The 27,994-nt window shown below is 31.8% G+C and overlaps 1 protein-coding gene across 1 annotated transcript; it reads left to right on the top strand.

Moving 5' to 3' along the window:
• Positions 1–580: 580 nt before the first annotated feature.
• LOC108322591 (uncharacterized) lies at positions 581–26,699 on the top strand. Its single transcript, XM_052868048.1, has 21 exons — positions 581–2,376; positions 2,440–3,606; positions 3,687–3,935; positions 4,055–4,282; positions 4,394–4,774; positions 6,128–6,931; positions 8,085–8,705; positions 13,498–14,133; positions 15,552–15,879; positions 15,988–16,322; positions 18,003–18,476; positions 18,654–19,460; positions 20,828–21,562; positions 21,851–21,905; positions 22,232–22,305; positions 23,200–23,274; positions 23,394–23,517; positions 24,409–24,494; positions 24,899–25,197; positions 26,157–26,331; positions 26,589–26,699. Exons 1-21 carry the CDS (start codon positions 607–609, stop codon positions 26,697–26,699), a joined length of 9,534 nt encoding a protein of 3,177 aa, XP_052724008.1. The 5' UTR covers positions 581–606.
• Positions 26,700–27,994: the final 1,295 nt, after the last annotated feature.

Genomic DNA, 27,994 nt, shown 5'->3' with positions numbered 1-27,994 from the left:
TGATAACAACTTATCACTACAACTGAAATAATAAAAAATCCACTAAATGAAATTACAATTAGCCTTCTGATTTTAAAGTTTATCGAACATTCTCTAGTTGGTGATTGTGTGACGGGTACAAAAAATCTAAACAACATTGAAGGAAAGGTTATTGAATGGGTTCAAAAAGTAAGTGAAATTGAGACTATTCAGAACGATGATGGCCACACGAGGGCCCGATCACCTAATTTTTTTTTAGTACTTATCGAATAGACATAGGTTAGGAAGACAAGCAAAGAATTTGGGAGTGGGTGTTAAAAATTAATCAATGAGTCCCTTGAGTTAGATGAAATATCTTATAGGGAAAATGTAACATCTAACCACAAATCACAAACAATAAGATAGGATATGTAAGTGTAATTAGAATAATTTTATACAGATATAAATTATCTAAAACACTTTAACACAAGGTTGATTGATTTGACATTAACACATATATAAATGATTTTGTTACCTATTAAAAATGTTATCTTTTTTTTTATTTAGTTAGGATTGATATGTTTCGACTTACACTTTGTTGATAAAGGGATGTAGTCTAACCTTGTAGAAGATAACCAGGCTCCAAGGATGAATTGGTCAACGCCCTTTAGCAAAGTTGTAGTAGAAGTGCTTAGTTTTGTATGGAGGCACAGTGTTCGACACGTGACTTACATCGTCCGTTATAAGCAAAGTGTTCATGAACTGAAGGATAGTGTTAAGGATCTTGAAAATGAAAAAGACAAGATAGATCATCAAAGTGACGAGGCTGATAAAAATCTAAAAAACATTGAAGGTAAGGTTACTGAATGGAGTCGAAAAGTGAGTGAAATTAAGACTACAGTGGAGGTGTTTGAGAACGATGATGGCCATAAAAGAGCCCGATCACTCAATTGTTATGTTTTTCCATACTTGTGGAATAGACATAGGTTAGGAAGACAAGCTACGAAGATGGAAATGGGTGTTAAAAAGATAATTGATGAGTCCCCTAAGTTGGATGAAATTTCCTATAGGGAAAATGTAACATCTAATGATGCCACATTGTCTAATTATGGTTTTGAAGAATTTGGTTCTACAAAATCCACAATGGAAAAAGTAATGAGACAACTTGAAAATTCCAGTGTGAGAATGGTTGGATTGTATGGGGAAGGTGGGGTGGGTAAAAGCGCTTTAATCAAAGAAATTGCAAGGATAGCTAGAGATAAGAAGTTGTTTAATGTGGTGGTTAAAGTAGAAATAACAGCCAATCCCAATCTGCAAAGCATCCAGGAAGAAATTGCTTATGTGTTTGGATTGCAATTGGAAGGGGAAGGTGAAAATGTGAGAGCTGATTGTCTACGGAGGAGGTTAAAGAAAGAAAAAGGAAACACCCTTTTAATCTTGGATGACCTTTGGCATAAATTAGATCTAAACAAGTTAGGGATTGTCAGTGATGATAATGATGACAATGATGATTTAAGTAATGATATGAGGGATCTTGATGATAAATTCTTGAAAAAAGACAAAAATCACACGGATCTTAATCAGAATGTGTTGAAAAGAGAAAAAGTCATTGGTGGTTACAAGGGGTGCAAGATTTTACTAACTGCACGTCAAAAAAGAGTATTGGAAGTTGAAATGGATGTAAAATCGACTTTCCGCGTAGAGCCATTAGATGACAATGATGCTTTGATGTTTTTTCAGAAATTATCTGGAATACATAATATGTCTGATTCTAGAAAAGAAATTGTGAAGAAGTATTGTGCAGGGTTACCCATGGCAATAATTACAGTTGCAAAGGCATTAAGAGGTAAGAGTGAGTTAGTATGGGAAGCTGCACTTGGAAAACTTGAAAAGAAGGAATTGGTGGGAGTTCAGACATATATGGACATTTCAGTGAAGATGAGTTATGACCATCTAGAAAATGAGGAGATCAAATCCATTTTCTTACTCTGTGCTCAAATGGGCCATCAACCACTAATTATGGACTTGGTGAAGTGTTGTTTTGGTTTGGGTATACTTGAAGGGGTCTTCTCACTTTGGGAAGCTCGGGACAAAATCAAGATAACAATCCAAAAGCTAAAAGACTCGGGCTTACTATTGGATGGAAATTCTGATATTCATTTCAATATGCATGATATAGTTCGAGATGCTGCTTTGTCTATAGCAAACAAGGAAAAAAATGTTTTCACTCTAAGAAATGGAAAACTAGATGAGTGGCCAGAACTCAAGAGATGCACTTCTATGTCTATATGCAATTGTGATATCATCGACGAGCTTCCTATAGTCAATTGTTCTCGACTTAAATTTTTTCAAATAGACACTAATAATCAATCTTTGACAATACCTGACAAGTTTTTTGAAGGAATGAAAAATCTCAAAGTTTTAATATTGGCTGGTTTTCATCTAAAAAGATTTCCACCTTCGATCAAAAGCCTATTAAAGCTCAGAATGCTTTGCTTGGAGCGGTGCACTTTAGAGGACAACTTATCCATAGGAGAGCTAAAAAAGTTAAGAATTCTTAGCTTTTCTGGATCCCAACTTAAAAGTTTGCCAACTGAGTTGGGGTACTTGGATAAGTTACAACTGCTAGACATCACCGATTGTTCCATACTGGAGATTAATATTCCACCTAATATTCTTTCAAGTTTGACACATTTAGAAGAGTTGTACATAAGAAAGAGCTTGATCAAAATGTTGGTGGAAGGAGGGCAAAGCCATGGTCAAAATTCGTTTCTTTCTCAACTGAAGAATTTGCATCAGTTAAAAGTTGTGGACTTAAGCATCCCATGTTTTTCAGTTTTGCCAAACCACTTATTCTATGACAAGTTAAAAGATTACAAAATTGTGGTTGGAGACGTAGAAATGTTTTCTGTTATAGGCTTTAAGATGCTTGATAAGTACGAAACGTTCAGAGTTTTGGCATTGCAATTGAATCATGACACTAACATTGACTCCCAAGAAGACATAAACTTGTTGTTTAAAACAGCTCAAAGTTTGTTGTTAGGAAAGGTAGAGGTTGTTAAAGTTGTTAATGAATTGAATATAGATGGATTTCCTGATCTGAAACACTTATCCATCATTGATAGCAATGCCATCATATATGTCAATTCAATGAAATTGTCTAATTGTATAAATGTTTTTCCCAATTTGGAATCTTTATGCCTTTACAATCTGAAGAACTTGGAGATGATATTTTATGGTCCACTTACAGTTGCATCATTCGCCAAATTAAAGTCCATCAAGGTGAATATGTGTGTCCGATTGGTGACTCTGTACTCCGTTTACATTGTGGAACTTCCTAACAGTGAAGAACCATGTGAGATTATTGAATGTAATTCTTACTTGGATAAATTTTGTGCTACCCTAGAAATAGTCGAGGTTTCTGAATGTGAAGCTTTAAAGGAAATCCTTCTAATACCAATGAATTGTGATAAGGTTAAGTTTCTAAAGTTGCATACTTTGACATTCCAATCGTTGCCATCATTTACATGTTTTTATACCGAAGTGGAGGAGTCTTGCTGGCCACATCCGACAAAGCCTCAAGCTAAAAATAGTGGTAGTGAAGAAGATCAGAAAAGTTTCAACCCACCCCCACTTTTTGGAGAACAAGTATGATATTACACATTTTTTCTATAATTAAAATAAATTGTTCAACTGTTGTAAAATATTAACTTTGTATGTGTTTGCAGGTTGAAATTCCAAACTTAGAGAGTTTGAATTTATGCTCACTCAACATCCATAAGATATGGAGCGATCAACTCTCGTCAAGTTTCTGCTTTCAAAGTTTGATCAAATTAGTTGTGAAAGACTGTGATAAATTGACATACTTATGTTCGTTGTCTGTGGCTAGTAGTTTAAAGAAGCTGAAAAGTCTCATCATAAGTGAGTGTCCAATTATGGAGAAGATTTTTGAGACAAAAGAAAATAATGCAGATAAGGTGTGTATTAGTGTAAATAAGCACATGTTTTTAGTTCAGTTAATATTTTGTTTACGGTTCTTAACGTGTTTTTTGTTTAACTTCTAAATGTAATTATATGTTTTCATAAAAAAATGTAGGTTTGTGTCTTCCCTAAGTTGGAGGAAATCCACCTTAGCAAAATGAGGAGATTAAGAGATATATGGCATACTAAAGTGAACATTGATTCTTTTTCTAGTCTCATTTCGGTGAACATTGAAGAGTGCAATAAACTAGACAAGATTTTTCCAATTAATATGGAAGGATGGTTTGAAAGTTTGGACAACTTGAAAGTTTATAAATGCCAATCGGTGGAAGTGATTTTTGAAATCAAAGATTATGAAGAAATAGATGCATCCGGAGGTATAAGCACAAATTTACAGGTTATTCTTCTTCAAGACCTCCCAAAGTTGAAGGAATTGTGGAGCAAAGATCCACACGGAGTTATTCATTTTAAAAAGCTTCGGACTATAGATGTAAGTAATTGTCATGAATTGTGGAATTTGTTTCCAACTTCTATGGCAAAAGATGTATCAAAGCTTGAACATATATCAATATGGAGTTGTAAGAAGATGGTGGAAATTGTTTCAAGTAAAGATACATCAGAAGCTAACAATCATCCATTAGAGTTTTCTGAACTAACCTATGTCAGATTGTATTTACTACCAAATATCAAACATTTCTACAAAGGGAGACATCCGATAAAGTGCCCAAAATTGAAGGAATTAATTGTGAGCAACTGTCGGAAGCTTAAAACATTCTCCAAAGAAATCAGCAAAACGACAGAGGAAGAAGAAAGTTTTGTTTTCTCAGCTCCAAAGGTACGGAACGTTCAATCTTTCTCAGAGTTCACAAAAAGAAAATGTGTAGTCAATTTTTATTTTTATATATATGTAGTCAATAATCATAATATAAAGAGAAGTAAGAAAGTCAAAAAATGAGAACTAAAATAAAAATAAATATTTTTCTGATGAGGAGAAATAAAAGATAGATTAAATAAAAATTAAACTTGTAAGATTATTCAATTTTAAAAAGAAATAAAGGAATGCTATTTTATCTTTACAGTGAATGCTATTCTTAATAATATATTATTAATATTATTTTTATTAAAAGATTTATTTTTGGTATAATTAAAAGTTTGCACTTTGTTTAAAAAATTATAATGTTGCATTCGATAGTTAAAAGCTTGGACTTTCTTAAAGATGGAATTAACGGCATTTTGACTTTTCATCCGATACATACATATATATAGATATATATATACACACATTTGATTCTCCATTATTAGTTTATAATTAGTATAAGTTTAAATTTTAAAATGATATAAAAAACATTGTTTTAGGTAACTAACATTTCTTTAAAGAAAACTAACATTAAAAACGAGGTTTAATTAGTACTATTTTATTTTCAAGATATAGGATCCGGAAGCTTTTTCGGATTTCTCTAAACCCACATTTTTCTTTTAAAATCATGCATTAGCACATCCATGACATTAATATTATTAAATGAAATTTTTAAAAGTATGATATTTCTTTTTTAATTTGTGATTGAAGTCTTTAAAATTATTTTTCTATAATTTATTTTAGTCAAACTATGTTTTAACTTTCGTGTCAAAATTTCTTTCAAAATTTTCAATTTCTAGATCTTTCCAATAATTTAAAATGTGTGTTGACAATTTTAAAGTAAAAAAGTCCAATGTAAGTTTATATTCATAAAAGTAAAAATTATATAGTAATACATTTGTTAATTTTTATCGTTAATTATATGAAAGAAATAATTTACTTTTATAATGATAAATTAAGAAAATATTTATTCTTAGTTATTATTGATTAAATATATTTTAAATAATCAAACTAAGAAATTAAATTAAATTTGAGTATAGTCTAGTTTTTGTGGGGTGTGTGTATATAATTGTTTTAAAATTGGAATTGCCTCTAATAAGAAGGGATATGAATTTCTTCAGTGTTAAGGAAGTGTTACACTACTTGACTTGCCATGCAAAAATGATCAATCCAACGTATCTTTTTGTTGAGTTATTTGAATGGATGCATTCATCGTGCTGTCATTTTCTTCTTACAGCAGTTAATATACCTTGGAGGCATTCAGGTCAAGAACAAAAAACCAAACAAAGAGAAAAATCATATGTTCATACTTTTATTTATTTTATTTTCTAGGTATTGTCGAAATTGGAGTACATGCAAATTGATTTCAAGGAAGCACAAAACTTGTTACCCAAGTACCCAATGCACCGTCTAAAAGAACTTAGTCTGACTTCAGTAGAAAGTGTTGATTTCCTTAACCGGTTTCCGTACAGAACGCCAAATCTTGAAAAGCTAAAGTTGATTTGCTCTTCCAAAGAGTTAGAGCCAAGAGTAAATTTTGCATCAGAAGAAAGATTGAGAATCACATTAGAGCTCAAGGAATTAGTTTTGTGGAGAGCAAGGATAAATGACCTAACAGGAGTTTCAATTGTACGAAAACTAGAGCTTTTAAGCTTAGTATCTTGCAACCAATTGAACAACTTAGGTCCTTCATCTGTGTCATTGACTTACTTGACATATTTGGAACTATACCATTGTGAGAAGTTAAAATATTTAATGACACCCTCCACCGCCAAAAACATGGTTCAACTCAAAACTATGAAGGTAATCAATTGTCCTAAAGTAAAGGAAATAGTAAGCAATGAGCTGAGTGAAGAAGGTACAGAGATGAAAATTGTATTCAGCAAATTGATTACCATAGAACTTGTGAAGCTGGTCAACCTCGCAACTTTTTGCAGTTACAAGGATTGTGAATTTGAGTTCCCATCACTGGAAATATTGATAGTAAGAGAATGCTTGAAGATGGAGAAATTCAGTGAGAGAGAGGCAATAACTCCAAAGTTAAAAAATGTTTTTGGTGTGGAAGGAGATGAAAAATCCAAATGGCACTGGGAAGGCAACCTGAATGACACTATACATAAAATTTTCTTTGATAAGGTAATTATTCACTTACTCATCTATTTAATACTATTTCTTCTGAGATTTTATTAAAATATTCTGTCCTAACCACAATTGGAAATTGCAAATCTTTGGTTTTAGCATATAAGCTTTAAATGGTAAGTATGTTGAGTTTTCCAAAGATTAAAAGTCCTTTATGATATTATGAAAGAATAATTAATGGCATTGAGAAAACGTAGAAATAGTAATTGAAAGAAGTATATTTTATAATTGTCTTAGTTATAATAGACGTTCTTTTACGTCAAAAGATGAAATACATTAATATTTATAAATTTATAGATTATTTTAGAAAATATTATTCACAACTTATATTTCAAATGTATAATATTTTTTATTTATTTTAAAATTTTTATAATATTTTAGAATTTATATTACATTTTTTATCTTTAAGTATTTTTTATATTTTTCTAAAATTTGTATTACACTTTAATATTTTATCTATCTAATATAAATTGTCTGAACAAAATATATGCCTGGCCAACCTGTTCATATTTTCTTTCAATTTAAAATTGATACTAAGCGATCTTCACACAAGACGGTTACAAAATTATCACTGTAGTAGTTCAATAGCTTCTTTTATATATTAAAAATTTGTTTTTAAAATAAAAGAAATTACACAAACGTGAGGGTAATAAGTTTGTTACTTTAAATTTAAAATAATTAATTTTTTTTAAAAATAGTTGTAATATAAAACTTTTAATAACTTTTACTTATATATATATATAACTATTTTAATAAATTTATAGTATTACATTATACTTGGCTAAAAATATTAAAATAATAGTATTGGTATTTATTTTATTTTATATTAATAGTTTTGTTAGAGTTAAAATATTTATATTAAATTTATTTAATATAAAAATATTTACATAGTAATTTAATAATTTTAATTTATACACCATTTCTAATGTTATTAGTCCTAAAAATATATATAGTATAAATGAAAAAATATATTTTTAGTTATTTTAAGGTTATAATTTAAAGATAAAAGGATACTAAATTATTAAAGTGTCGGGTATAGTAAAATTTTTAATTTGAAATTTGTTTTCTCTTAAACTTTGTAGGGGCGATAAAAAAAGTATGATTATATTTTGAAGGTAGAGAACTAATTAATAATTTATCTGATTTACAGGTCAGTTTCGCATATACGGAAGATCTGAGGCTTGATAATCATACTCATCAATTTATTATAGAGCAACTATGTGATGGAAGACATTTGGTGCAGCAAAACAGCTTTGGCTATTTGAAAAGCTTGACTGCATGGGGATGTGATAGTGTAGTGCATGTAATTCCATTTCATTTGCTTTCTTGCTTTCACAATTTGGAAAAGTTAAATGTAGGGCATTGCGTAGCAGCAGAGGTGATATTTAATATGAATGATGAGAAGAGGGTGATGACAAAACCTTTAGGAATATTCCGTCTGAAAAGTTTGTCTTTATGTAAGCTATCAAATCTGGAGCATGTCTGGGACAAGGATCCCGAGGGAACTATTGGCCTTCAACTGCTAAAGGAAATGCGTGTTGAAGAATGTGAGCGTCTTATAAGTTTGTTTCCAGCATCAGTAGCCAAAGATCTTACAAGACTTGAAGTGCTTGAGGTAACAAAGTGTAAGGAATTGGCAGAAATATTTAAGAAGGATAGAAAGGATGAGCAAGGACAAGGAACAACACTTGGGTCTGTGTTTCCTCATCTCACCACATTGACTCTGGAGAAATTGCCGCGCCTCACATACTCTATCCACTTCTCCAAGCATGTAATTCTCTCAACCTTGACTTTATCTAACCATTCAAAATTAGCTTTTATACAATATTTGTGTAACAACCTAGAGCATATATAATCTTGAATTCCTAAAATTTAAGTATATTACAAAAAAATATTTAAATATCATAGAAACTTGATAAATATTTACCTTTATCATGAGTTTAACTCCTATAAACTATATTTACAACCAAAAACATTTATTTCATTCTATTTCTCTGAATTGAATTTATCATTGGTTACAAATATTCAAGTTAAAGGTTGATTTGTAATAAAATTTAAAATTCAATTTATAGAAACTAGAATTGTACAATTCACCTCATACATATTATTTTAGACAACAATATATGTATACAACATTCTTTATGCACATTCTAAAATTATCTATTTGATTCCTCTAAAATAAGTTGTCTGAGAATGACTATTGAATATTGAATTCTCAAGTATACAATAAATATCTCAACATTATGCTTGGAAATTAGGCACATTTGATATGTCAACTATTCTCAACATTAAGATCTCAATCTATTCCTACTATTTCAACATGTCAACCAGTCGTAATCATTTCAGATTTTAAGAATCGCTTCCCAATCAAAACTTAGATTCTATATCTTAAAACCATCAATAAGATAGGTTTAAGAACACAATTTTTTATTAGTTATCATAAATAGATTAATAATAAAAAAAAACATTTGAGGCGTCCTAACATGCAAAGTCAAATATACATACGAAAAAATTGTAGTACCAAACAATAATAGAAACTCGTATCTCCCCCTAGATGGTATACTACTCTCCTTACATTTTGTGTTACTCTTCCATATTAAAAAACCATTATCAATCTTTATAGCAAAAACATAATCTAAATAGAGATATAAAAACTGATCCCATATTGTCATATATATAAGCATTAAACACATAATGAAATCATCATCACAAATGAAAATGAACAACTCTATGTGTGTGTTTATAAATTATAAGAATATATCAAACATGAAGGTTACATCCAATCGCAATAAAAAGTTCTAGTTATTCATGACAATGATTACAAACTAGAAAAACTCATGATAATTTAATAAGAAGAGTGCAATCACTAAATTATAAGAATACATCAAAGTTGAAAGTTACATCCAAATCCCAATAAAAAGGTCTAGTTATTCATGACAATGATTACAAATTAGAAAAACTCATGATAATTTAAGAAGAGTGCAATCGCTTTCATAAATTTAACTTTTCATTCAATTTTTTTTAGTTCCTTGCCCCTCTATTCTCTTAATTATTCTACCCTTCAACTATTTATATATTTGTGATCAATGAATTTTTGCTTGAGAGAGTTGGTTATTCCAAGTTAAAGAAAGGTATATTTACTTAACTAAAAATGTTTCCTTCAAGAAAAAATGATACCTAAAACCATACTTCTTGTTTTAGCTATTTTTCCTCAAGCAAGAAGATCTCTCGCTCAAGTGAAAATTGTTCTACACCATTGTTTTGTTTTGTGGAGACTCACTAAAAGAGATGTAGGGATGCTTTTCCTTTCATGGTTGCTTTAAATACCTTCTTTGATTTCCTTGTTTCCATGTGTTTTAATCTTGTAGAATTTCCATTGACCTGTTTGAATCTTTCCCCATTCTCGGTGTTAAATTCTACATAAAAATATATGCCAAAATTTATTATAAATTAACAGTGTTAGACCAAAGTTCAACAAACCATTTATTCGGTTTTTGTTTTGTGCTTGAATGAAAAAATTTAAAACACAATCTTTTATGAGCATCAAATCTTGTCAGACACAAGTATTCAATTTAGTCCAATAAATGGAAGTTATGTGTTGAACAAGTACAAACGTTGTGTGCTTCATTTAATAGATGCAAGTTTGTAAACTTAATCTGATAAGTTTTTTTCTTGAACATATGCAACCAAGTATACTTCATCTGACAAACACATGCCGTAACTATTTTCATAACACATGTCAAACTTATGAACACTTATTTTATGCTTGTATGAATGTTTGCTTCTTCATTCCTTTAAACGGGTCTCACGACATTTTGTTGATATCATGATTTGTTGAAGATCAGAGTTCAAAGTTGTTCCAAACAAAATTGTTTTTTTCAAAAAGGTGGGATGTTAATGTTGTGAAGTTAGCTAGTTGTGTCAGAGTTTTTGTTCAAAATGTGAAAGGAAGATAATTGCCTAAGTTATTAATTTTTACCATGTCTGAAGATTTTTTTAAAGAAGTCACACACAATGTTAGATCAAAAGTATATAATGTATTTTTAAGCTACATTGTGATCAGAGGCCAGAAGTAACAATAAAAGAAGATCCTCAAAATGGCTCACACCAGCTACAGAGAATTTGTAATTATTCTTTTAGTTTCAAACCCGTACAACTAATATCTTTGTAAAGAAGCAAGACTAGCAAAACTCACTACAAAAACAAAATTGCATTTACCCACAACAAAAATGAAAAAAATCTACAGTAATCAGTAATTCTCAACGACACAAAGTTATGTATATAGTCTTGGCATACGTAAATTTCGGATGAACTTTTGGTTCATGAAAAGTATAAATCTATAGATAATACATATGTGGATAATTTCCTATCACTCAAATTCTGTGGATGATCCACTACTCAGTCTATGTGGATAATACCAACACACCACCATCCGTATGTAATTTCCCGCCACAATAAATTCGTAGGTAAAATTTCTTACTACTTATCATTTGTGGATAATTTAAATATGTAATTTTTTTTTCTATTTTTCTAAAATACCACAATTATACTAAATCCACAATTCATAGAGTCAAAATCTATCCAATAGAAATTTAGGTTGGGAAAGAATGTTTTAAAATATTTATATTGAATGAAAGGAACAACACTAAAATTATACTTTATTCATTAGACAATTATACTACAACATTGATTCCAACTGCACAAACATCATCACTCAACTGAAATGAAAGCACTACAAAAAGAACATCAAATTTAACAAGTAATTAACATAATGTCAACAAGTGAAGCTTCTGATTAAACCTAACAATCGATAAATTAATAAATGGTGGAAACTTAGAAGAGAGAGTGATCACTGTGAATGATTAACATGTGAGTAGGATCCAAAGCTTGGAGAATCAACCATTTTTGTTGTTGTTCTTGTTTGAAACTTGTCTCCTGCTTTTACTCTCTCTTCGTATCCCTTCTCTTTCTTGTTGGTCGTTGTAGTAGTGATTGGGGAACGGGTGAACGAAGGAATAAATCCTTAGGATTTATTGCCGAAACGAGATTCCAAATTCAGAAAACTCTAATATCCAGAACATGTAAGACTCATATTCAATAACAATAACACGTTCAATTGAATATAACCCCTTAACAAAAAGGATGGAAAGAATCAGAGAAAGAACCCTAATCATGAGATGATTTTTTTTATGCAACTACAACTAAGAATTAGATTGCATTTAGATTTCAAAATGTGTTCTGTTATTGGGAAAATGGAGAACACATGTTGTTGGAAATTTGGAAAGTGTGGGAGATTCGTGAAAATGTTACATATTACCTATGTTTTTAATTTTATCATTAAATAATATTACCTATGTTTCTTATTTTATCACCTACCTCAACCCGTAGGTAATACTCCTTGCTTTGCACCTTTTCAATTATAATATTACCTACAGAAATTTTAGTGAGTAACGAGAGCTCCTTGTTTAGTGTGTAATTTTCCATGGGAAAGATAACAACCCACGGTCCATTTACAATATTAACGAGAGCTCAACAAATTTGTATAGATCTCTTGCATTCATATAATTAAAAGAAGACATTAGACATCTGATCTAGGCCAAAGTGGGCACATAAAAATATGGAAAACCATAGGCCCAATTATTCGTATGGAACATTCAATACATTTAAAGTTTCTCAAAAGTGTCTAAATGAAGACGCAAACCGAGCTTGAAAATTTTGTATTGTAAATATAGCATAAGGGAAAGTCATCTTTATAGTCCATAGAGACTGGTTCTTCACTAAGACAAGGGTCAACAATAATATTGTCATCAACCCCATAATAGCTTAATGTCTAAGCAAGACAAAAGGGTGTAGAGGTTTTTGGTGGATATATAAATAGAAGTTTCTCTAACTACGTCTAGTTTCACCTAAGGATACAAAATGCAATAATCTATGGAGAAGAAAGGGAGAAAGGGAGGAACAATGTGAAATAAGCTAAAATAAATCTTTTCCCTCTTAGCTTGAGCCTATGGTTGGGGAATTATGTTCTATTAGGTCAGTTTTTTTATCACTTTAGTCCCCTAGCATACGTCCAAGACAAGGATGTGAGTCAATGTGAATGGTTATCCAAATACTAACATCACGGATAATAGGAATTATACCCTCTTTAACAAATCGTGATAATTAATAAATATAAACAATATATTAACCTAGACCATTAACTATATATATCTTATTCACACCATCATTTTGGGAAAGAAACAATCACAATGTAATTATCATCGCCCATTTTAAACATCTTTAGTTCTGTTCCAAATCTTATCATCACACCTAGAAATGAAATTATTCCTTCAATGTAATAAAAAAAATCGTTTTCTTCGTTCTATTCTATGTTACTTTCTATAATCTTAATTTTGTAAGTCCTCATTTTTATTTTATTACTATGATTTGCTAGTTTTTTTTTCCTATATTCATGTTTTTCATCATCATTTTCATAATCATGAAAGATATATTCCCAGAAGTTTACAGTTCAAACAAATTTGGATGTGACGAAAATTAAAATCTAAATCTAATTTATTTTGTAGGAGAGTATATCAAATTTGAGTGACAGAGATAAACAAGAGTTATGTCTTGGCTCAAGGTGCATTATTCCAAACTCCTACTTCGGTCTCTTAGAATCTCTAATTCTGGATGGTTGCCAGTTTTTATCAGATGTACTGCTACCGTTCAATGTACTTTCTTTCTTAACTAATTTGGAAACGTTGAAAGTTCGAAACTGTGATTCTGTCAAAACAATATTTGATGTCAACCCTTCAACACAAGACACTTCAATTACTTTTCCTATTAAGAATTTGGTTTTATCGAAGTTGCCAGAGCTGGAAGCTTTTTGGAACGCAGATCCTCATGGAATTTTATGCATGCAACATATAAAAAAAGTAGAAGTTAAGGAATGTAAAAGCCTTAGAAGTGTGTTTCCAGCATCTGTAGCCAAAGATCTTGAACTTGAAGATCTAGTAATGGAAGAGTGTGAGAGATTGGTGGGAATTGTTGCAGAGGATAATAGTGATCCAAATCTACAGCTTACGCTTCCCTGTCCTTACCTGCGATCATTGAAATTACGGAGATTGCAAAAGTTCACGTACTTTTATTACTGCTCACACAAGTCTGTCATTTATACGCATCTGGACTCACGTACCGAACATCAACTTCCTAATGAAAAGGTAATATTGTTTTAGCTTTCTCCTTGTTGCATATTGGATTAGTGTCTGCAAATTGAACATTGCAAACTATATATTATGTGGCCGGAGAGTTTAGTTTTACAAGATAAAATTATAACGATTTGGTTAAAAATAAAAGATCTATATTCAAATTGAAAAAGTAAGAGTCGTGAATGGGATCTGCTTCCTTTAGGTCTCTCATAATTGTTTTCCGTCTGTTCGCTTGGTTTCTCTACAATATATATAAGCAGAATTGAGTTTTAAAAAAAGTGAAAATTTGGATTCAGAATTTGAGATGATTAATATGGATTGGAGAGAAGAATTAAACACAAATGACTTCCAGAATGATTTGATCGCTCCTATACTTGTTTGTCATTGTTCCATAAAAATAGAAGGAGCATCATGCAAAATATAAATTTTGTCAAAATTCACTGATGCAGAGCATCAGTATATATGTTATATGTGTTTTATATAAATAAGTAAAAGAATAGATTTGATTGAAACGTAATACAAATTCTAAAATATTACAGAGAACTTTAAGAAAAGAAGAAGAAAATGAAGGATATCCTACATAGATAAAAATCTAAAACGATAAAACTGGTGGTTAACATTTTCTAGTATAAATACTTATGTACTCCATTGTTTAACGCAAGGCCACATCTATAAAAAAAAAAATAAGACAAATACAAAATACGCTTCTTTCAAATTATTATTTTCACATTCCATTATCCTTACATTTATTTCTACTCCATCAACTATTCTGTTTGACAACTTCAAAAATACCAACAGATTTCATGACTCATCAATAACATCTGAGATCAATTTAATAGATACTCACTCAGGCCATTCTACTTATCATGTATCATGTGTATGCTGCCACAATCTTTGTAAACTATGGGAAGATGGCTAGTATTAGCGGAATTTAATTTGGTATATTTAAACAGCTATACATTATCTTAGCATATTCATAAAAAAAAATCCTATTATTTTAGTGTTTGAAAAAAATATTAAGAATAGAAATAGTTTTCCCTTTAAAATTTTCTTTTATGATTATTTTTTTTATTCCGATAAAAAAATTCACTTTTTTTCATTAAAGTTAAAAAGAAAGGTATTATAATTTTTTTCTTTGATAAAATTATATTATTGCTTATTATTCGTTTTCTTCTTCTTTTCACTTTTTATTTTTATTTTAATAAACCCTTACAATTTAAAACTTCTGTTAGTTAGCTCATTTTCTTCTGCGTAACAACCACTACAACCTCGCTAACTGTCTAATTTATAACATATTCCTTCTCAGAATCTTAAAGAAAAAACAAATTGCCACTAATTATGAGGTTATGTTTTGGTATGAAATTTTAAAACATTTGTATCTTTAACGGTTTCAACTAACTTTTTGCTTATTTTTTTCTTGGTTGTTACAGTGCATGTCAGTGGGAGAAAATGGAATGAAGATGATTTTTCGAGGTGGATTCGAGAAAAAGGTCTTAGACAGCTTAAAAGCTCTTACTCTCTGCTTTGGTTCGGATGTATTTGAATGCAAAATTCTAGAACAGGTTCCCAATATAGAGAAACTTGTGGTGCGTGATAGTTCCTTCAAGAAGATGTTCTGTTGTGAAAGTTGTGATAATGTCTTACAGCAGATGAAAGTATTACAGTTGGAGTTTCTTGAAAAGCTGGTTTCCATTGGGCTAGAGAACTCTTGGACTGATTCCTTTGTCAGAAACTTAGAAACCTTTAAAGTCATTAGTTGTTCGAGTTTAAAAAACTTGGTAGCATGTACAGTGTCTTTCTCTAATCTGACGTGTTTGAAAGTAAATTATTGCTATAACTTATCATATTTGTTGACATCCTCAACAGCCAAGGGTTTGGGTAAACTCAAAAGAATGGAGATAAAGGATTGTTATTCAATTGAAGAGATAGCGTGTAGGGAATCAGATGAGGATGAGATAGTATTTCCGCAGCTCACTTGTTTGAATCTTGATAGCTTATGGAAGCTCAGAAGGTTCTACGGAGGGAGTTTAGGTTTCCCATCCTTGGAGGAACTGTCAGTAACATTTTGCGATGAGATGATAAGTTTATGTGTAGGAAGTATAGAATCAGGCAGGTTGTCTCAAGTAATAATTGATTCCAAAGAGGTTATTCCATTGGAAACCGATCTCAAATATCTTATGTGGGAGAACTATCTGAGAAAGGTATGTCTTTAATATATATATATATATATATATATATATTAACATTGTTTACTGTATTTGTTAGCAAATAACTTTTTCATTTTGATAGCTCAATATTCATATTTTAAGAGTTTGACTTTATCGCCTCTTTGTCAAACTTATTAATAAGGAAGATAAGAATAAAATAGAATAGGTGTTAGAAATTTCATTACAGATAAGATCAATCTATAAGTGGATACAAATTTTACTTTAGGTTCTGTAGGATTAAGTTAGATTTATAATATTTTTTAATATAGTATTAAAGTCTATACTAGAGATATCTAGTTTAAATTATTTTTTATTTTTTTAAATAAGGTAAAAAATTACTAAATAAGGCTTTCATTATTGTCATGTTATTAAATTGTTTTATAGAGTAATTATACTTATTTCCCTCTCGTAGCTACAAAAAAGAACACTACCACACCATTGAAATAAAAACTTACTTTGAAAAAAATTAACACTGACAAACACATTATTAAAACTATAGTAAAAGTTAAAATTTAAAGTTTTATAATATAAAAATTAAATAATTTAATTATAGGAAGGTTACATTTATTTTTATTTTTGAATTTTTAATTAATTTTAAATTGTTGTAATTTTTATTTATGAAATTATTTTAATTATACTTATGTTATTTTCAATTTTTATATATTGAATATTTCATATTAATGTTCTACTCCTATATATAATATTGATAACAATAAAATAAATCTACCATACTCAATAATATTGGATTTTAACTATATAGAAATAATATAAAATAAAGACTATAGATAATATAAAAGTATAATAATAGTAATAATAATCTGTTATTATTATCAATATCTTATTAAGAAATACGTTAAAAATGGTCCTTTTTTCTAATGTACAAATATAAAAATAAGAAATTCATAACTTATATAAAAGTGAAAAGTAAATTTAATACATGATTGAGAGATAAATATATATAAATATAAAAAGTTAAAAACTAACATAAAAGATGTCACTTCTAATAACATTTAAAAAGTTCTACAATTAAGTTATTATTTTTTTTCCTAGATATTATTAATTGATTCAAAAAAATTAAAAAAATAGAAAATAGTTAAAATGGAATGTCAAACATAACTTAATGGATCAGAAAAGTAAAGTTAAACTAAAATTAAGTGAAGATGTAATTTACATCCTTATATTTGAATTTAATTAGTATGAAAGTTGAATTTTTAAATTAATATATATTTATTTAAATTCCTAAATTTCAAAAAAATAAACAAGGTTACATGAAATTAACAAAACAATAATTTGAAATATTTTAGAATTCAATTAAAGCAATCTCAAAGTTAATTAAAATATAGACAGAGATTTTTCTATATTTAACTTGTATACTTAAATTGCCAAAGCAAGTTATATTTTTAAATGAAAGTTGATTGTGGAAACAGTTTCAAATTTTACGAAAATTTAATGGAATTTTAGCAATTCGCAAAGTCCAGAAAAAGAATTATGTAGAAAAGATGTAGTACGGAAAGAATAACTATTAAAATTGATGTGTGCATTTCTGAGTACTTAGTTATAAGTATAAAGTTGGTGATTTGTAAGAAAACTGGTAAAAAATCTGATTTCTTGTTAATCCTTGCAAAAGATTAATTTCACTTTTATTTACTCGTTTACATGTGCTGCTTTTGGAAGAATACACATCAAAATAGTCTTGAATTCAGAGATAGGTCGGACCTACAAGAGATATGGCGTGTCTCACTGCAGATCCCACACTTCTGCTTCAGTTACTTGGAAACCTTAATTGTTAATGGGTGCCAATTTCTATCATATGTACTTCCCTACACTTTGCTTCCTTTATTACCTCAATTGCAAACATTGCAAGTTCGAAATTGTGATTCTGTCAAAACCATATTTGATGTCAAATGTGTACAAGGCACACTCACATCTCCTCTGAAGACATTAGTTTTATGGAAACTGCCAAATCTGGAAACCCTTTGGAATGAAGATACAGATGAAATTGTTACACAGACTAATCCAGTTGATTCAGAAGGAACGAATCCTAAACTTACTTTCCCCAGTTTGGCATCATTGACAATATGGGATTTGCCCAACTTCAAGCATAATACTATATATTGCATTCATGATGGTGCAACACCAACATTTGAGGTTCGGCCATTTTTTTCCAAGTCGATTACATACATTCTTCTATGTGCATCCAAATTAATTTTAAATCAAAATTGTAAGCACATACGCTATCATCAGTTTTAGCATGAAACTTCACAATTTCAGTTTTATATAGAGTTAAATCTATGACTGTACTAAGCTGCTTTTTCTGCTTTGTAGCTAATTATACCCAACTTAGAGAATCTGATAGTGGGTAAAGATGAACTAAAGATGATTGTGGAGGGAGAATTTCATAGAAACCATTCTTTAAAAGTTCTCGGTCTGTGCTTTGATATTGAGTGTGATGAATTTCCGGAGTATGGATTTCTACAACAATTGCCAAATGTAAAGAAGCTTGTAGTGTGGAGTAGTTCATTCAAGGTGATTTTCTGCCATCAAAAACCTAATAATACTGAACTTCTATTACAGCTGAATGAAGTACGGTTGGAGTCCCTTGGAGAGCTAGTTTCCATTGGATTAGAGAACTCATGGACTGAGCCCTTTGTCAGAAATCTAGAAATTTTTGAAGTCATCAGATGTTCCAGTTTGGAAAACTTGGTAACATGCACTGTGTCTTTCTCAAATCTGAGATGTTTAAACGTAGGAAATTGTGATGGCTTACTATATTTGTTCACATCCTCAACAGCCAAAAGCTTGGGTCGACTTCAAAGAATGGAGATAAAAAAGTGTAAATCAATTGAAGAAATAGTGTCTAAAGAAGGAGAGGAATCAGATGAGGATGAGATAATATTTCCACAGCTCAATTGTTTGAATATTTATAAGTTATTGAATCTGCAAAGGTTCTCCAGAGGCAGTTTAAGTTTTCCATCCTTAGAAGAATTATCAGTTAGAAATTGCCATGAGATGATAACTTTATGTCCAGGTAGGCTAAAAGCAGATAAGTTGTCTCTAGTGAGAATTTATTACCATAATAGTCCATTGAAAACTGATCTGAACTCTACCATGCGAAAGGAATTTGGGAGAAAGGTACATGTTTAATTTTTGTCATTGAAATTGTTTTGATTCTTATAAATACAGTATCTTAGAACACATTTCGTTATGTCTGTAGAATTTGTTTATACAGGCAAGACTTAGGACAAAATGCTGGAAAAAGTATTATAACTTATTTAACAATTCTTATAAATAAATAGTCATAATTGGATACTCTTCATGTTTTTTCACTGCTAACAGTAGCCTACTGCAAGTTTTAATTATTACAATTTTTTTCTATAACTTCTAAGTAAAATTTACACACTATCTCTATAATTTAAAGTCGAATTAAAATCATTATTTAATCAATAATTACAATGAATATTTTGGAAAAAAATGTAAAAGTACTATTGAAATATTTCAAAATAAACAAAATATAAATAACTAAGAGTTTTTTATGAGTATATCTCTCTCTCTCTCTCTCTCTATATATATATATATATATATATATATATATATATATATACATATATTGTATTAATGGAATTCAAAATTAATTAAAATCTGTCTGAAATATTTACTATAGCATTCCTCACAAGTCTTAACTTTTTGCTAGAAAATTCGAAGCAATGAATTATTTGTCACTAAAAAAAATGTAATTTCGGTTGAATATACTGCACTGAAAAATCAATTTTTATATAAAGTATGAAAATGAAAGGAAAAAGACATTGTTTAAAATAATTATAAAATTTCATATTCATAAAAATAACTTTTATTAATTTATTTATATTCTTAGTGAAAATACATATCTTACTTTTTTTAATCATTATACAATTATTATTACTATAAAATTAAATATAAATAGTTTTTATAATTTTATTATAAATTAATTTTATTTATTTTGTAGGTAATTTAGTAATTTAAAAAGTGAAGTTTAAAAAAAATGGTTAAATAAAGAAAAAAATATTAAATTAAAAAAAAGTTGTTACTTAAAGAGTTAAATGAGTAAAATAACTATTTTAATTAAAAAAAATAAAGAAGAAAACTAAAAAAACAAATGTGGACACAAAGAAAAATTATCTTTATATATAAGTGGTTGACGTTAGGACAACTGGACAAAATTACAAATCTCAATTCTTAACTAATATGGGGAATAATCCAATTGTGTTGAGAATCAAGTCCCAAAGTTAAATATTATATAAGAAAACATATCTTTAAACTTATTATTTTATGTCGTGTGTATAAAAATTTCCATCAACTTGTTTTTGGAAGTCTTGATGTCAAGTAATGTGAATTAGAAAACGTGATTCAGTAGAAAATTTCTTTTAAATATAGAAAATTTCTTTTAAATTCAGTAGAAAAGATATCATTGACACTTGTAAATAATTACTTTCATATTTTTATTTATTGTTTTGCACTTGCAGATTTCAAAGCTTAACGAACTTGATCTAAAAAGTAGGCCTGGACTACAAGAGATATGGCGTGGCGCATTGCATATCCCCGACTTCTGTTTCAGTGAGTTAGACACATTGATTGTGGAAGACTGCCAGTTTTTATCGGATGCAGTGCTACCCTTCCATTTACTTTCTTTATTACCTAAATTGAAAACATTGGAAGTTCGAAACTGTGATTCTGTCAAAACCATATTTCCAGAATCAGTAGCTAAAGATATTGTGAAACTTGAAGCACTAATCGTGGAACACTGCCAGTCATTGAGGGCAATTGTTGCAAAGGAATACAGTGAGGGGGAGGAATTAGTTGAGGATGAGATGATATTTTCACAACTCATTTATTTGAAGGTGGAAAGTTGCAATAGCCTGCCATATTTGTTCAGATCTTCAACAGCAAAATGTTTGGGTAAACTCGAAATTATGGCGATAAATAAATGTAAATCAGTTGAAGAGATAATATCAAAGAAGGGGGAGGAATCTGATGAGAACGTAGAAATAAAATTTGAGCAGCTCCGAGATTTGTATCTTGAAAAATTAGATGGGCTAAGGTGCTTTTACGATGGCAATTTTACTTTAAGTTTTCCATCCTTGGAGGAAGTCCACATCATCAAGTGCAGCTCCATGAAAACTTTCAGTGCATTCAACAAAATAGATAATCCGTTGTATTCTGATCTTAATTCTGTTCTTCACAGAACTTCTGAAGAAGAGGTATGCATGCATACTTTTACGTATTAATATCTTGGTTAGATAGAATTATTAGGAGTATAGGGCCCCTGCTAATTTGTAACATTCTTCTTAATTTCTCTTTATCAATTTGTATGATTTATCATTTTCATTAAAAATACTTTACATTTTCTTTCGGGAGAATTTATAAGAAAGCCATAAACAAAGCTAGTTATTCCCGCTTTCAATTGAGAACATTATTTTTAGGATAATGTGTTTTTGAGTTGCATCCTGCTTAAAAGTAACTTCAATATGATCTTGTGTTTTAAATAGGCTCCAGATGCTTCAACTACATCAAATACTTCAGATATTGAAGATACCGGATATGGTACATCAAATATTAACTAATGCCACTGCAATTGCAATTATTAATGTTTTATGGTGACTTTTACCATCATCTTCCTCTTTGCGCATGCAGGTGATGATTAATTTGAAAACAGTTTTTCAGAGCATAAGATGATTACGTCTTATTACTAAGTAATTTTATATTAGCGTCATTTTATGTTTTATTCATATGTATTCAAGTGAATATTTCTTTCTCATGTTTTACTTATGAGACTAGCTAGTGAATAACTTGAAATTCACTTCCTGCTACTTGTTTTGTGGGATTGAGGTCAAATTTCTCTAAATCCGTTTATCAAATTCTTTGTATAGGTCACCGTTCGTCTTTCACTTCGTTTAGTCAGACGAGAAGGTTACTTGGAGAAGGTATTTTGATACCAAATTCAGTAAGGATTCAGTACTCTAGCAATAAATACATATTAAATGTATCTAATCTACCAAGATATCTCAAACATGTATTTATAAATTTCTAAATGGATTTTTGATTAGTGTCGGCCTAATTGTGACCCTACTTGTGGTAATATACTTAGTCTCTAATTAATCGAACTTAGAGTTAGTTATCTTTTTAGACTGATCATTTGGTCTTTTTCATAATGATCATACGGTCCCAAAGGATGATTTTCATCGAGGTTGTTAGGTTGGTCGTCTAGTTTATAGCTGACTGGACGATCATATGGTACACAGGCTTCCTAAGCCCGAGCCTTTCCTGATAGATGAAGGGGTTTGCAACGAGTATGTGTCGCACAGGTCTGGCCTTGTACAATAAAATTGCTTGTTTGCCTATCCGTAGCTTATTGTTCATGTTAGATGTAACTATTGAAGGGTAAGTCATGACCATTGGGATGGCCGCTGGATTAAAGTTGATCTGACGATTGAGTTTGAATCATCCTGACGCTCATTTTGGCTATAAAGAGTAGTGGCCTCTAGCATCATTTTCACCATCACTTTTGTATCATATGACCGGACGGGTCATCCATAACTGCTTCCTTATTTGATCGGACGACGATAAAACCCACCGACACGTCGGTGGGGACGGCTGGCCTCACGAGCAGAAATGATTAAGATTATGGTTAATTGAGTTTAAGAACATTGGACCAGGATTGGGCCAGTATTAAAATATCGCTAATCCTAGGCCCACGCTCGAAAATTATAAATACAAGTCAAAGGTAAGAGGTAAAGGACTTTTACTGTGCATTTATTGTGCATTTACTACTATCATTGTCTTATCTGATAACCGAACGGATCCAATATTGACTTTGGCATCGAAATATCTTTAATAGGTACACATCGGTCGGATTAGCGGACCAAGGACCCAAGGAGCAAGAGCGGACAACGAGGAAGGACAAATTGTGAAGGTGTGTGACTCGGCCCCATAACAGAAACAACTTTCAAACCTTTTCAAACAACCTAGCGACTTTCAAATTCTCTTATAATAAAGGTAATAATGTTGACTGTCTACATGTCAATGTATAAGGAGTTTGAAGGGAGGGAAGACGAAGGGTATGCAAAAGGTGCTCAACCGACATTGTCAGCATCATCGATCAAGTCATTCATTTTTGGATCAACTGATCGAGCAGGAGTAGGTATCGGAAGACGAGGTAGCTCTTATACAAAGAAATAATAGGACTTTCAGCGGCAAGGAGCACATAGCCATAAACGTGGATGCCCCAAGGAGGGGGATGGGTATTGTGCACCCCTCCGTTCAGGGTTATGACTAAGCTCCCCAAGAATCCAGAGTGGACAGTTGTTGGAAGACTTCACTAGTAGGGTGGCTTTAGTTTCTGATGTCAAGGACACTAAATGTTTCAAGTTGATGGTTTATTGGAAGAATGAGCGGGTTTTTCATGGTAAGGAGCGAGCTAACATATATTTTTTTCTACGCTTATTCTTGTATATTCAAGGATTTGTTCGTTTGGCTGTCATTCAACGAATTTCAGATTGGTGTACTTTGGGAGCTAAACCTATTGCCCACCCAACTATACTTGAACAATTGGGAATTTATGCAAGCTTTTGAGGTGGTGGGCAAAGTGTTTGTTATTACTCCAACTCTTTTATCATTTTTGTACTTTTTTTGCTCTCAACCACACACCAGAAGGGGTTGGGTTTCTTTAATTTCGGAGAAGGGGAGGTGGTTATTCACCATTTACGACACCTCCTTTAAGGGATTTTAAGACAAACTACGTTAAATTTGGAATAAAGGAAATCGAACGAACTAAATTTTGTTCAAAGACCAGTCGGCCTAAGTTCCCATTTTATTGGTCCGAGAACCCTAGGAGAATAACCTCGTGGGCAAGATCAATGATGACACCCGACGAGCTGGAAGCAGTTCGACTAATCCACCAACTACTTCATCGCTTTTCCTCCTGGACGCACATCACTTATATTGATAAGGCGAACCTTTATAGTAGGTTGTTCGGTAAGATTTTAATTTCATTTCGTTTTCCTGACCCTTCATTCTTAACTTGGCTAAATTTCTTGTTATATTAAAGATCTTATGGCGATCCTCAATCCAAAGAGTGATGCATTTTTGTGGGTTGCCACACGGAAAAGGCAAAAGATTTTGCTTCAGGCACTGGTACGTCATGTACCCTTGTCCCTGTGTTCCTCCCCCAAGACGTTCGTTTGGAGAGCATGGAAAAGGTCCTAGTGGGCAACCTCACCCAAGGGCTGATAGGCCCTCCACTTCGGCGAGCGCCCAACCTACATCGATCATGGTCGTCCTGCCAACCGCTTAAGACAAAGGTAAGAGGAAGGCCCACAAATAGAAATCCACTTCCACACAAAAAAAGAGCCAAAAGAAGTCTACTCCTTTGGGGTCCTTCCATAGCGCGCCATTCGATCGGGGCTTTCGTTCAATGCGCGTCTCTAACGTCAATCTTCATAGGAGCAAGAGATCATGCGCAAATAAACTCTCAAGGGAGGAGGCCTTGGAGGCGGCATTTGAGTTTATCGTCTCGGTTGGCATATGTATATCTCAAGCATCCCAGTTCGAGGGTAAGGATGTTACCTCTGTATAGAGGATTTGAAGACCACACGGGCGGGCTTAGTGCTCGCTCAAAAGGCCAACGCCAAGTTGTTCGTGCGATTGAGGTCCACTCCAGTTGTGAGAAGGAGGCACAAGATACAACTGCTCAATTGGAAGAGTATAAGAAGGTATATCACAACTTTTGGAGAAAGAACGATGATCTCGCTCTAGAGGTCCAAAAGTTGTATGGGACTAACACCTTGCCAAAAAGAGAGACATGCTTCAGCAAGAAAAAGTTAAGCTCTCTACAGAGGTAATCGACTTTGGTGACTAAGTCTATGACTAACATGTGGTCGACTTTTATAAGGCCCTTGCTCAGGTGACATCGCTAAGTAAAAGAGTATCTATGGACGATCTTGATTATCGAATGCACAAGGTTTCTATGTCTAAAATGACTTGTTTTATTGATTTTTTCGAGAAAAATGTAGGGATGACTTAACTAAAATAAAACTTTAAGTGCGATGCGTTCCATATGTTGGGAGTTGGAGTGACGTTTGGATGTAGCAATCGGTATGCTCCATTCTTTAAATCTTCAACAATTCTAAATGGTCCTTCCCAATTTGCTACCAGCTTTCCATGCGTAGGTTTTTTGCAAACTATGCAAGTTTTTTCTCCATATCAAGTCCCTTTCGTAAAAGTTTATTGATGTAGCCTTCGTATTGTATCTCTTGGTGATCACTCGCTTGTAAGCTTTAGCAAAACCGACGATATGTTCGTTGTACGGAACAATAAGATCCTTCGATAAATCCATCTTCTAGAAAGTCTTCCAATAAAGGATGTGATCGAAGTCCCTTTATCGATGTAGACTTTGCTCAGGTTATACCGAGTGATTTCAGCTGTGATGACCATGGTTTCATCCTAGTTAGGGTTTGGTCCCTAGATGTCCTCATTTGTGAACGTGATAGGCTATATAGATTTTGGCTTCTTGTCCACTAAGTGGTCATTCTTGAGATGACTTTTTCTTGTGGACGAAGACGATCTGCCGCCCGCGAATCCTCTTGAGATGGTATTGATGTGACCATGTAGTGGGTGGTCATGGCTCCTACTCCAGCTCCTACTTCTTTGTCGGGCGTCCCTTTGGCAGTCGTCAAGGCTCGTCCATGGTATTAGGTGGTCTAACGCACAAGTTATCCACGAACGACCATGCCCGTAGGGCTATTGAAAGGTTGATGAGGATGAATTCTTGGCTGACATCCTTCACCTACCGAGCAGTTTCGTTATACCGGTCAATGAAAGCTCTCAAGGTTTCATCCTTTTCTTGCTTGATGTTGACCAACGCAAGATGTGTCAAGCTCTAGACCCTAGTGCCCGCGTTGGGGGGCAAAGTGTTGAACCACACCAGCGCCTCTCCCTTCAAGGAAAACGAGAAGGCTCTGCACCAGAGATGGTTGCTCGTTGAGAAAAACGTCATGGTGTTAACGAATGCTGATTAAAGCGGGATCCATCATATTTCTTGAAAACTGAAGGTATCGAATGCTCGAGCATTTGTGCCTCTATGACTGCAACAATGAAAAGTAATTATCCCTTTGCCTGTACCGTTTTCACTATGAGGGACCTCTTACTCAACAATGACTAGCAACGAATGTTGTGAGGTCTACTCCTGACATGTGACTGTATGCTCAACTTTTAACACCATTACCTCAGCTTCGTGTTTTCGCCGCGTCTTCTGCATTTGCCTTTGCATCTCCTGGATTAGATCCAGGGGATCTTGCTCTCCTATCTTGTCAGGCCCATGTTTCTTGTGGTCACCATTAAGTTTTCTTCAACTTCCTGGGTCCCATGATGGGGCCAAAATATTTTAGTTTGTGGGGTTGAGGTCAAAAATTCTCCAAATCTCGTTCGTCGAATTCCTTGTATAAGTCATTCTTCGTCCTTCATTTCGTTCGGTCGAGCGGGAGGTTACTTGCAGAAGATACTCTGATGTCAAAGTCAATAAAGATTCAACAATCTAACAATAAATGTGTACTAAATGTATCTAACGTACCACGATATTTCAAATATGAATTTATAGATTTCTAAATGAGCTTCTGATTAATATCGACCTAATTACAATCCAACTAGTGATAAATATACTTAGTCTCTAATTAACCAAACTTAGAGTTAGTTATTTTTTTTAGACTGACTGACCGTTCAGTCTATTTCATCATAACCTTATGGTCCAAAAGGATGTCAAGGTTGTTAGGTTGGCCGTCTACTCTATAATTGATACAGTACACTACTTGTACTTTTTCTATCATTAAATTCAAAACTTTCTAAATAGCTTTTATGAAAGTATACTGATTGCTTTTATAATTCCTTTAGGTGGAGTCTTTGCCGATTCTAATATTGCATTAATTAAGAGGAGATTGAAGGGTTAAGGAATGGATGAAGATGAATGTGTCCAGATTTTACTATGTTTGACTGTGTTTTGAAAAAAAAAAATTAATAAAGATGAAAGAAGAATGTTTTGTTCTACCTAGTTGAAGAGTGTCGGTATTTTATTAGGTATGATTATGTTTTAAAAAAAAAATTGTGTTGTTGTATCTAAAATGAAATACATTATTATTTGTATTAACTAATATGTGAGATTAGAAGTGATGAACAGTCAAGAATATTGATTGAAGGTGAAGTGATGAACTGTCACTGACTGTGTATTACCGTATGTGTTTATGCTGGTAAAAAAAATGTGTACTTGTATTCATTTGGTGTTAATTTTATCTTCATGTGATCATAATGATTTTATCCCTTACTCAACTTTTATCATAGTTCACTTTTGAGTGCTCTGTTGTCACATAGGTAATCTACATGCATATTTTTTATTAAAAAAAAAGTTGATGAGGGCATGAAGATTTTTTTATAGAATGTGTCCTACAACAATTTAATAGAAAGGTTTTTTATATAAATTACTTGAAAAAGTAATTTCAATTTAAATATAAATTATAGATTCATGTTTACAACATTCACATACATTTTTAACTGATAGTTTTTTAAATGGGTGAACTATAAAAATTGAAAATGTTTGTCCAAGGTTGTCAGGTTACTTTCAAACTTCAGTTTCTTTATAGTACTTT

This window comes from Vigna angularis, chromosome 9 (assembly GCF_016808095.1).
Source record: "Vigna angularis cultivar LongXiaoDou No.4 chromosome 9, ASM1680809v1, whole genome shotgun sequence".
Classification (NCBI taxonomy): domain Eukaryota; kingdom Viridiplantae; phylum Streptophyta; class Magnoliopsida; order Fabales; family Fabaceae; genus Vigna; species Vigna angularis.
The sequence above is the reverse complement of the archived record's forward strand: the minus strand, read 5'-3'. Positions and strand labels throughout refer to the sequence as shown.

What these genes read in the sequence shown, in the direction of transcription:
- LOC108322591 (XM_052868048.1), top strand. Translation starts at nt 607, where the DNA reads ATGAATTGGTCAACGCCCTTTAGCAAAGTTGTAGTAGAAGTGCTTAGT. An exon ending in GTGCAACACCAACATTTGAG is followed by an intron (nt 18,477 to 18,653) that starts GTTCGGCCATTT and finishes TCTGCTTTGTAG; the next exon opens with CTAATTATACCCAACTTAGA. An exon ending in AGTAGGTATCGGAAGACGAG is followed by an intron (nt 23,518 to 24,408) that starts GTAGCTCTTATA and finishes GTTATATTAAAG; the next exon opens with ATCTTATGGCGATCCTCAAT.